General features: G+C 39.4%; 1 protein-coding gene across 4 annotated transcripts in view; it reads right to left on the bottom strand.

Moving 5' to 3' along the window:
- PHF20 (PHD finger protein 20) overlaps window positions 1–12,535 on the bottom strand; it is a 71,845-nt gene that overhangs the window by 18,288 nt on the left and 41,022 nt on the right. For all 4 annotated transcript variants that reach the window (XM_075166180.1, XM_075166181.1, XM_075166179.1 and 1 more), the window contains 3 exons: window positions 5,656–5,835; window positions 2,162–2,260; window positions 77–238 (listed from right to left, as the gene is read on the bottom strand). In XM_075166180.1, the coding sequence (XP_075022281.1) occupies window positions 77–238; window positions 2,162–2,260; window positions 5,656–5,835 (441 nt within the window). The remainder of the gene's footprint in view (window positions 1–76; window positions 239–2,161; window positions 2,261–5,655; window positions 5,836–12,535) is intronic.

Here is a 12,535-nt window from a genome sequence, read left to right as displayed (position 1 = left end):
TGTATATTAGTGCAGCTCACACATTTACTGGTAATGAAAGACAGAACCAGCAAACCATAGAGGATAGTCATCTTACCATTTGTTTTTGATTTTCCTCTGTGTTGTCCAGAATCAGAGCAGTGTAGCAGTGTGCTTGGGTGGGCAGATAATTTATTTGAAGAAATAAATTTTGTGACAACTGATTTTTCAGGAGAAAGCTCCTGTGAAATATCTGTGTTTTCTTCACTGCCAGAGTATTCTGTAAAATTATAAGAAGTGTTATTATTAGAAATCTGTGGTCAAGAAGAGTTGACAGAAGAAAAAACAGCACCATGCACGCCCATAGCAGGCACGTATAATTCACTGAGACAGTTTCCACTTCAACATGCTAGGACTCTAGGACTTCACTATGCTGCTGAAAGATTTGCAAGCTTTCTAGAGGCAAGAAAGTTATTGTCTGAGCCAGAAAAATCTTATGCAGCTCAGTCATCCTTCACAGCTGATGTAAGTGAGAAAGCCTGAAAAGACTCGTTACTTAAACCTAACTGTTCTTCAGGGTGAATCTGTCTACACATGCTTTTGCATTACAGGCACTTCTACACAAGCACTGTTAGCTGGAGACCTCTCCCTCACATCCCACTATTGTTCACAGGGGCTATACACACTCCCTAATCTCACAGGCTACAAAGTGGACAGAAAGCATCTCTTCTCTTATTTTCCTGTGTATACACAGAACAGGATGCATGGGTAGAAAAGAACAGCCCCAATTCGGAACGTGTGGAGAAAACACATAGAACAGTTCCTCTGTGAAGTATCCATTCGTCACATCCTGGACTGTATATAAATCAAGGCTGTCTGCAGTTATAAGCAGTACCCTCCAATCAGTTATCTGGAGAAAACCTTCAAAGTTCCTGGAAGAACCACAAGGGCAACATCAAAAAGAGGCAAGCAGCATTTTAAAACCCAAGGACAGATGGACAAGCAGTTTGTGGGTACTATTTGTACAACTATTACATAAGTTTACAAATTAGACTTTGCATATTATCATTATATTTGAGGGCACCATATAATCAGAAACTCACTAACATGATTTGTTTCCATACAATTCTCACTCAGTCTACCTGTAGTTCGTTCTTCCCCTCTACTCTCTCACGACAACCTGCCCTATTTCTTCATGGCAGCAAACAAAAAGATAAGGTATTTTCTTTCCCGTCCCAGAAACTCCTGCATAAGCAGCTCTAGTTTAACAAATTATGCATGCCAGATTGAAATGTGCCGCATTAATGATCCTAGACATCCACCAATGGTAGAGAAAGTTGCCATGCTTGATCTGCAAACGTTTCACTAGAGAAATCTTTCAGAGTCAATTGCAATTTTCAGAAGTGAAGAATCCAATCACCAATAACACCTGGGCCTACACATGAAGTTCAAAGTGTAAAGTGGCCCAAGGAAAGCATTCCCAAGCCTCTGTAGATGCAATCAACAGAGAAGACATGTTCCTACTACAACCCTATTAACATAGGTGGAACAACATGTTATGAGACACAAGAGGGACACAGCATGAGTACAGACTTTAAATTGGGCTTTTACTTTATGTCTCCAGGAGAGGAGAGATTTATCCTTTAGGAAAAAAATTTAGAATGCGACAGGTTTAATAGAGCTCATTGTCACAGCTTCTGAAATCCCATACTAAGTGAAGATGTAAGAAATAACAAGGTTAATGGCAGAAAAAGAGGACCCATCAACATTTCCAAACTCTGTCATTCATACAGGAGCCCCAAAACTCACTCGTAACTGAGAACATCTGGTACAGGGAGTACCTGGTAACAAATCAAAGGGATCTGCACCCTCTTTAACTGGGTAAAACATGTATACAAGCACACTGGCTAATGAAAAGCCAGACTTAAAGACTGACATATCCATTTTGGAGTTAGCTTTATTCTGTGCCATTACAAGCACTATTATAAGCCATCATCCAGCATTAATGATCCACCTCAACCAGGAAATAAATTATCTTGCCAATCACAATTTAATATTAACCACCTAATAAAATCAGAACTAATAGATTAATGAAGAAAGCAGTCTTATCTGTAATGCCCGCTCTTAAGAGCATGGAACTGGATAACAGGCAAAACAAAATAATGAAGCTGTTTTCCTCTACAGAAGAAAAAAAGAGCTTTACCAGGCTTAGTTCTCTTTTTCTTTTTTTTCTTTTTCTTTGACTTGGACCTTCCATAGTCTTTGGATTTTCTTTCTTTGTTCTTTTCATGTTCTTTAACAGCTGAAATTAGACAACATTCCAATTTAATTTTTAAGATATATACGCACCTATTCTACTTATTAATTTTCTTAAAGACCACTACAGAAACCGTGGAGCACGACTGTCCTGATTTGGACAATCAGGGCCAGTTCACTGCAAAAAAACAACAATAAAACTCACTTGTAAGAATTCCCAGCTCTCATAATTGGGATGGTCTGTTTTAAGTTCTCATTGGATTGTCCCACAACAAAATTACAATAGCATGTGGGAGAAATCAACTGTACACCAATGCCCCTTTACTACTTACGTGCTTCAGAGATTATTAAGACAATACTGGGGCATTTGTTATAGCCATTTCTAAATTATTATGGCTGAACATTTCAGTAGCATTGTGACAGAAGTCTGGCAAGAACAAAACTGCAACCCCCCAAACTCTAGTACAGTTCCTCAGTCAAATATTTTGTTTTCATTGAAAAGGGAGTAACAACTGGTTCAGTTGGCTTTAACTGCTATTCTCTCACCATCTGCTCTCCATCCTGTTTTTATGGGAATAAAAAAAAAAAGTAATTTTTAACTGATTGGGTGGTATCTCTCAATCAAGTCCATCCTCAAAGCATGCTTCCAGAGCACTTGCCACGAAGTATAACCTTGCTGCAAGGTAATGTGCACAAACCCTTGCTTTCCATATCCTAACATTTGTTTACAACACCTGTCTTTCAGATCTAGGTCTCTGCAGCAGAATTTGTAGATACTTATACAGTTCCTTAAGTAAATTATCCTGACTCAGCCAAGACTATATGTGCAACCATAAAATCTATTACGGAAGGATACCTTGCACCTCAAAAGGGCTCTCCTCTCTGAGTGCTTAGATGATTAAGCCACTCACCATCCCATTTAGAAATTTATTTCAATTCCTGATTATTGATATCAGAATAAGCACCTAAAGACACTCCATACTGTAAGAAATCTTCTCCTACATAAAACATTTAAGAACCCTAGCTGGTCTGTAACCACTCATGAAGCAAACCAGCAACACCAGTATATTATGTTAACCTCTTTCCTACATGCTAATAGTAAACTGCCCAATTCACAATCTAAAGCTATGTACTTATGGCACAAACAGCCCACTCAGAAACTGGAAATCTCAGTCCCGTTTTACCAACTGTGATGAGCATGCAGGAGACATGCTCTTTAGCTCCTCCTCATGAGAGTCTTCAGCTCTGTATCTCTTCATCCTCTTAGTCCTTGAACATCTCCTGCTGCTTTGGCACGTATGTTCCCCTTTTGGCATGTCATTAGTGATGTCTGCTAAAACTGTGGGTTGCCAGCAGCCACATTAACTGTTGACACTGATGGCAGCCTGCCATACCAACTACACGTCCTTCAGAGGGAGTATGACTGGCAGCACAAAAGACAAACTTCATTCCCCCTCCATTACCACTTGTTGAGGAGGGTTTAAGAAAAAAAAAAAGAAAGAAGAAAGAGGCTTATATTTAAGTCTCAGCACAGAGCTTCCAACTTCCTTCTTACTTTCCTTTGTCCTCATCTCTTAGTCCTCCAGCAGTCAGGATCCTCTGGGTACCATTTCCTTCTCCCCGCTCATACACAGGGATGCAAGTAAGTTCTGCCATTTTATTCTTCCATAAGGGCAAAGAGAGAATAATGGAAGTCAACATAGGTAGGAAAACTTTGCATCTTTCCACTTGGGAATTGAAATTTGCATGGTCAGATCATCTGATTTGTTTTAAGATATCCGAGAACGCAGAGTATGCTACTTCAGTCACTCTCAACATATCCATGATAAATATGACAAAAAATTGTCACTTTGTTCCACACTTTTTCCCCTTGAGCTTGCCAGTATGTCTTTTAAAAATCTGAAAAAATCCAAGTATTTGCAAATTTCTGTGTACAGCTATCTTCTTAACTGCACACAGTTAATGCAGGATTTTTTTTTTCTAAAAAAAAAACCCCTGCAAATAATGAGTATTATAAAAGGGACCTTCCAAAAACCCTGTACTGAAGAATCTTTGTGTCTCATGTTGTTTCTTGTAAGCACTCTGAAGTCTAATGAATTCTCACTGAAAAAAGACCAGATAAGGAGGCTACCTAGGTTAGGAGCATCCTCACAGATTCACGTGATCAAAGAGAAAGGTAAACTGCCTTATATAATCCTAAAAATTCATCACTCAACATTTTTAAAAAGGGGTTTTTGGCAAAAACATAGAAAGACCTAAGCCCTCTCAATTTCCTTGAATGGCAGAAAGACTAATCAGGACCAGGATGAGTACTCAGCCACATCCTCCACCACCACTGTAAAAGTTTATTCCAATCTCTATATGCCATACTCTCAAACAAGAAATATCCCACTGAGTCAGCCCAATAGAGGAGACACTAATAGATCTCATTCAGACCTTCCCATAAGGGAAGGCAGCAAAGGATGCCCAAGAATAAACAGAGGTGGTAAGTACTGACTGACTACTGTGACCAACCGAACAACACAGTGACAGGCAAGTAAGGTGATCTTCTCAAGACTACCTCCAGAGGAAAGATCACCTGTTACAAATAGAACAGTCTAAGCACAGATTTTTTTTGTGTTTTCCTCATCACTGTGACTCAAATTCTCACCACATATCTGAAGGAAAGTAGTGATGTAGTAAATCTGGAAGTATGCTAGAAATTATTTATATGTTATTTATGTATATATATATATAAAAAATGCATATTATTTATATATATGTGTGTATGTATACACACACACAGCACCCCCTGTATGGCTGTTACCCACCTATATTATAGTAGATTCCAGTATAAAGAGGGTTTACACTATACCACTGAATAGTCAAAGTCGTGAAGTAAAGTTGTTCAGACATGTTAGTAGCAAGGAATGTTGACTACCAGAAGTAGTCAAATGCTGTTAAAAAAAACTACCAGAGAACAAACTAAGTTGTCCTGTCCTGCCTGCCTGCCCGCCCCTCCCCCGCTTTTTTTTTTCCCCCCTTCTTTATTAAGCTTAGGTATCTCAACAAGTTCAGAGTTACTTAAAATATTTACTGCTTTGGACAACCAAGAGTTTAATGGAATTAAGACACATGTATCAAACAAGGAAGAAATAAGCAAGAATCTTTTCATGCCCTTAAACACTTTAGTACTTTTTACATCTTAAAAATATTACATAGTGACTGGGAAGATTAAACCCCAATGTGTATAGTAAGAAAACTTATAAAATTCCCTATATTGATTCTTCATTTGAAACTACTGCAAAGAAACAGTGAAAAAACACCACTTACATTTTATACTGTACATTCATAAAAAATTAAACTCCCTAAAAGAAGGTATACAGAATACTTTGTCAATATTATCAGTTCCTTATAATGCTTAAAACTTTTCCAAGACCTTTCCAAACTAAAAAGGCGTACCATTTTCAACTCTTTCTTTTTCTTGAGGCTTCCGCAGCGATCTCGCTATGTGGTTCTTGGTTTGTTCTCTAACAGTATGTCGGTGACTATTTAATGCACTTACAGGAGTTGAAGTTCTTCTCTTTTCTATTTTTTCATCTCTATACGGGGTACTCCTTAGGGCTATGTGTAGAGGAGCATCTACAAAGAGAATAAATACGAAGTCCAAGCTTTAAATACTTTCAAAACGTAAGTCTACGTCACCAGCAGCAGCTCTGGTAGTCCATGTGGAGCATTTGTGATCAGACACACTGCTCAACTCAAAATCCTAGTAACTTGACCACAGAAAAGCTTTTAAACAGAAGCTAATTCAAAGGCTAAAACCTGCAATGCTTTTGTTGGTTTGGTTTTTTTCCAAAAGAAATAGCAGATGCAAATGCATTCCCCAAAGCTCTAGTCTTCCAGAAATAGTGTGGCTTTGAAGAAAGATAGTAAGAGAAACAGTTCAGTTTGGCAGAGATATTGGTCAGGTGATTTTTGTTATTCGTTTAAGACAAAAGAAAAGGGGCCCTGTTGATTTAATTAGGGGAACCGCAGCCTGTTCTCAAAAGTGTGCTTTATAATGAGGCATGTAGAAGTGGCACAGATCAGCTCTGCACATCTAAGGAAGGGCAGTTTTTAAATACATACCACTGAAACAACAGTGTTTTCAACCAAGAGTGAGATGCAAGAGTTCAGGATCACTATCTAGAACTCACAGAAATCATGATACGCAGACACGGCTTCATCTGAGATTCCATTTACTATTTAAGTCAAATCAAATACTTCTCATCTTCCTAACTACAGCTAGCAACTCCTACTGAAAGACTCCTGGATGTGGAAACAGAGAAGTGAAGCTGATAAAAGCTAAGGCTGCATGGCATGTAGGACAGTCAGACTAAATGAGACAAGTAGGTTGCCATTTTGGAGTATGACATCAAGTATCTTGGTCAAGGAGACCCAGTAGCCAAGGTGACAGCTTGCTGACTTTCATCAAGAACATCCAATTCTATCATCATAAGCATCTCAAAAGTTCAGTGGATATGAAGGGCAATTTCCTTCTTTTCTGAAGACTTACATGCCTGCTGGATTTTCATTTGGACACTCTAAGTAAGTAATTGTGAGCAGTACCTGAAAATGACTGAAAACAGAAGGAAAAGAGTCCAAGAGAGCATACCTAGGAGAAGAAATGGGATCGAGTACTCTGCCCTGACCAACATTTCAAGCTGAAGCTATAACAAGGCACATTAAGACATGTCATTATGGAGCTTTCAGAATCAAGTAGCTCTCTTCTCCAAGATCCAGAAATCTGAAGGCCATCAGATGGCCTTCTGGCCTGGTCCTCTCACTCTGAAGTTGCATTAGAACTTGAGGGGGGAAAAAAAGAAAAGGAGCCATTCGTAACTATTTCTGTAACCAAATGGTTACCTTCTACCCACCTGCCATAGTGCTTCAGAGCAGCTACAATGGAAGACAGAAGTTAGACCAAACCCCAGATTTCCACACAAGACTGTCTCATAAAGGTACCTTTTGTTCAGGCAGGCAACTCACTGTAGCCTTTCCCTGGGTGCTTATTCACCTCAAGAGCTGCAAGACTGTAGAGAGTAGCATGCTTTGTCCACGAAGAATTATCAAAACCAGAAGATACTCCTTGGTAAGATACTGCAGTATATGAAAGTATCAAAACCAGAAAATACTCCTTGGTAAGATACTGCAGTGTGTGTATGGCCTTCCGTTTTGAACAGGACTAACTCCTCCTCTTGCAGGAACAAGTATAAAGAGGGGTTTTTTGTTGTTTGTTTGGGGGTTTTGTTGTTGTTGTTTTTTTAAAATACAGGTCTATTTTTGTAGGACTTCTTGCTAACAGATTTTGCTCATCTGAGGACTTCCATGATTAGTGCGTTGAACAAGACATCATCAGTTCAGACAGACAATACTTTTTTCCATGGCACACAGCAGCTGAAAAATAAGATTAAGGTACTTCATAACCCATTTGGGAACACCAGTATCCTAACAAACTTTCTGAAATGCAAACTTCGTAGGAGTACAGGGTGAAAAGTCATGTAAACAAGCCTTTCTTGAGCTTTCCTGATTATCTACCATTCTGTATTAAGTTCCAAAAATATTCACAGAACACCATCTCAGGGAACCCCAAAATTACAACAGAAAAAGCTATACAAACCAGACAACTTTCATTTAGGCCTCCTAACTTTCCCCTCTCACAACAGCTCAACTCAATTTCATGAATTAACATTTGAAGAATCCCATGGCCCCCTTGATCCCACCAGTCTTCCAAAGAGCACAAGACATCCGGGTTTCCTGTAGGTTGAGATTTGTGCACGCGGACTCTTGGTGAAACAAAACCGTATTTTGCATCCATTAGGTTTTTTAGCTTTGCGAGACTGAAGTTTAAGGAGATTTTTGCCAAGAATATGTCATATCTTTTATGACACAGAAAGGTTAATACATTGCTGTAAGATTTTTCAGCCACCAGTAACACTATCCTGGGGGAGGTCAAGGGTACTCTATCATACACCAGATGTATTTTTCTTCAATAACTGACAAAAAAAATAGGTATCAACAAATATATTAAGTTTTGAAACACCTTTTGCTCTATTGATAGAAAAGTTTAGAGAATCTATGAGATCTTTGAGCACTCTGTAATATATTTTAGCAGTTGAGACTACATTTGAGAAGATGAGATTAAAAAACTGCAAAGTTATCCTAAACTTTTGGGAAAGTAAACGTTAAAACTTGTGCCATGAAGACCCAAACTTGTAAGCATTCCACATTTAGTGTCCCGTTTCCTCTCAATACAACATTTTCAAGTATAATTCAGACAGGCCAATTTATAAAATTACCCTGAAAAGAACAAAGAGCAACTACTTACTGTAATAACCACAATCAAGAACTTGTATTTAGGTATATGCCTTTAAAACTTGCACATTCTCCAGGCTCAGAGTTTCTGCATTTGCACCACTTGCAGAGTGTGCCATGGGCTTTCATCCTCCTGACTCCCTAAGCCAACCTTCACTCTCCAGAAGGCTTCCTACTCCTCTGCCTCCTCCCAGTCACAGGAACTCCTGATCTGCAGTTTCAAGAAAGGCCAACACAGAGGCACAATACACCGTATTTACATGGACATCATCTTCAACTTTTGTTAGTGCTGTAACTAACTTCTCTCGCAAGTCACTTGTCCCTGTAAGCACTCTACTGAGACTATCAGGCAACAAGACGACTGTACTGTGAGTCTGTAGTGAACAGCAAGACTATGCTCATAGGGACTCCTATTAGGAAGTGCATAGGAGACTCCTATGCATTTCCTAAAGCTGTCTATGCAGGTCCCATGAAGACACCTGCACTTGTCTCAGAGATACCCTGAGGTGGGACACAGGTGGCATCTAAGCAACAACTTCCACACATTCCTGATGATGCCCAACTCAAACAAAAATCAACGTAGGTATTAGTACCCTTTAATACCTCTATGATCCACAATATCATTAATCATTATTAGAATTATACAATTATCTACAAATAGATCACAAAGGCCCTCCTGATATCCAGGTCAGTGAACAGTTTCACTGTTCTTGAACAGTGATGTTGGAATTAAACACCAGCAGATTAATTTCTAGCTCAGATGACGCTAAATACCACTAACAGGGGAGATATGTTCATAAAAAACTGGAGATGAAAAGGCTTGCTGAATAACTGCCCATAGCCTTCTTCCATAGAGTTCTTTCAGGCCTCTCTTCTCTAAGCCTGGGAGAAGCATCCTCTTCCATATAAAGAGGCGATCCAGAAGCAGTGAAGGATCTTAGAAACTAACAAACACAGACCTGAGATATGAAACCGCCTCAACCATGCAGAAACCACAAGGACAGAGCCTTAAGAGAACTTATACCTAAGCATGTCAAGACTCAGTGAGAGACAAAGCAATAGCTTTCTGTTCGATGGAACACAAAAGATGTCAGACCTCAGTTAAGAAAATAATTCAGCCTTCACAGGAAGCAAAGAGACTAAATTCCCAAGTGTTACGAATTAGACAATATTCGCCATCCACAGTTGTGAGATCATTTGCTGAGAACATCCACTGATATTTTCAAGAATTGAATGACCACATATCATCTTGGCTTACAGCTGAAGTATTTCACACAGCCTTCCTCCACAAACTAAATGCAGTATCTCAAGATAAGCCACAAAGCTGATCAGCAATTCTGCAGACCACAGAGGGTGTTAATGCAGATCTTCACCTACTGCAGCGAGAAACCTTGTGTTTGTAGGTCACCCATGCACATTCCATCGCCTAGCGAAGAGGCATCCATCAGCCAATACTCAGAGGAAACAGGAAACCCCCCAAAGGATCACCCTGAAAACCCCCAAGCCACATGCCAGAGGTTCACCTGTTAAAAGCTCTCAGTTGACAACTGGATGCTTTACACGTTTAAGCTGTCAAAGTAAGTTTGCCAACCTGTTCCCTATGCATGCATGGTTAAGATCTCATCAGTAACATCAGTAAAGTCAAGACCCCTTTTTTCTTTACACGTATGCCCAGCATTAAGACACTCGTGCATTAACGTGACATATCGTAACTAACTTTGAGTAGGAAGAATTTTCTAACAACAAGGTCACGTACAAAAAAAACCTACTGACAAAATGCATGTTTTTTCTTGAAGTACCTTTTATGGACTCCTCAGTAGGGACAGATTTTCCAGTCTCTGGGTCCACTGCTTTGGTCTCACAGGTCCATTGCTTTCTTTTCTTCCTCATGGCAAGAAGAACAGCAGAGTCAAGACTGGCAGCGACTTGCCAGACTCAGGCTGCCATTTATATACCCACATACCGAAACTGCAACCTAATACTGCACGGCGTTTTTAAAGTCTCAAAATCAGGTTTAACTTCCACTAGAGCAAGACTCCTCAGGGGAGCTGAGCTGTATCCTGGGAATTGATGAAGTCCCTGCCAGTACAACCGTTGTGCTGAGGGCAGCATCTTGTCTGTCAGCACTACTAAGCTGTTAAGAGCATTGAGACTACACCAGCCACATTAGTGAAGGTTTTGATAGCACTTCCTTCAACACACATATCAACTCCCCTACTTGTTCACATCTAATGAGGTTAGAATTTCCTGACAAATCTTCAGTACCTGTCAAGTACAGAGCCTCTCCGAGGTCTGAGGTGAGGTGCATCAGCTATGCAAGCACTGAAGTTTGGCACAAGTTGACTTTCAGATTTCAGAAAAACTGTTCAACACAAGGACATGAACTAAATTTTGTTGAACCTCCAAACGAAAAGATTTTACTAAAAAATGAAAGCCATCAATTCAGAAAGACTCAAACTCAAGAGAGATGCTTCAGATGTTCAAATTATGAGTTGCAGGTAAAAAGAATGAAATGAAGCTATTCCATGCCTCATTCCCTTGGAGTGGTCTAGGTCAGGAAACAACAAACTTTATTAAAAATAACCTTTTGCAGACACTTCACACAAAATAACATGGACAGACAGACATCTGAAAGAGAAAACTGGCACCTTCAGAGGAAGTTTTTTACAGTAAGTGTTTGTAGGGCACAAATCACTGTATGGGATGACGTATTTCAACAGTAAACGAAGTGATTGTGCAGAGAAAGAGAAGGGACCACAAAGAAAAAAGCCTATCTTAGGGTTAATGCATATGAACGTGGAGTGTGGTTCTACTCTTTTTTTTATTACAGCAATCAACAAGTAAATAGTTGCCAAAAATTTTAACAGATACTACACCACATTCAATTTCCAAGTGATAAATTTGAGAGACCATCTCAATTTGAACTGTCAAAAACCTAAGCAACTCTTTCCTGCAAGACAGACTTTGAGAAGCCACCTGCAGCCTATGCTCAAAAAACTTGTTTTAAGCTTATGCATCCACATAAGTTTGTGCAGGTCTTGATTCTCCTCTTTAACAGAACGGCTGCAAGTAGCTCTATAATGCACCTGCAGAGGTGAGGGCAGAAACACCTGCATCTCCTATATTCCAGGGGGACACAAAATCAACGGCCTTATTCTCTATAAAGACAATTCTTTCAGTGAAGACAAAATAGCAGCAATACTCATGGAGGTAAGTATTATAACATGGGACCGGGGAAGAGTTGTTTCATCACAATGATCTTGTAATATTTCCTGATAAATTAAAGAGAAGAGGTATTGCCTGAATGTATCCAGTAGCCATTTAAGTCTGCGTCATTCTGTTCAGAGTAGTAAGAGTAGTTCAGAGTAGTAAGGCGTAACTAAAATACAAGCTAGGCAATGGTAGTTCTTTCCCCTCTGTTCAATGAAGAGCCACTACAGAATTTAGAGAGATATCTGTCAAATTTGCCACTGTGAAGGGGTAAGATCCTTCTTAGGGAAAAGGGAGAGACAGGACAGATCAGTTCCATATTAGCCTTTCCAGCTCACTGAAGTTTTGAAGCCAATGCCAAGTGGCACAATCTACATTTCAGATGTTGAAATTTCAGAGTCTCCACTTTAGTGCAAAGTAATATACTTAAATTGTTCCTTCCTGCATCCCACAACATAGTCATTGATGACCACTTACATCCATCTTCTTTTCTCTGTGTCGAAATTCTAAATTTTAAGCACTACAAAGAAAAGGTTTTCCTACTGTTCCTATTGCATAATTTCCTAGAACTTTAGGAACAGTACATATTTTCACTTTAAATCTAGCCAACAGTGCACCCCACCATTTATTTATTTAATGTGTAGCAGAAACAGTAAGGAGACACAGAACTCCAAAATAAAACTTGTGAGATAAGGACTTAAGTGTGATAAAGCTTCTAAGGCAAGAGTATCTCCAAGCTTATGGAATAACAAGGCTCGTGATTTCTAAGTCTTAC

The sequence above is a fragment of the Calonectris borealis genome, chromosome 17 (assembly GCF_964195595.1).
Source record: "Calonectris borealis chromosome 17, bCalBor7.hap1.2, whole genome shotgun sequence".
Taxonomy (NCBI): Eukaryota; Metazoa; Chordata; class Aves; order Procellariiformes; family Procellariidae; genus Calonectris; species Calonectris borealis.
This window is presented reverse-complemented; position numbering and strand designations above follow the sequence as displayed.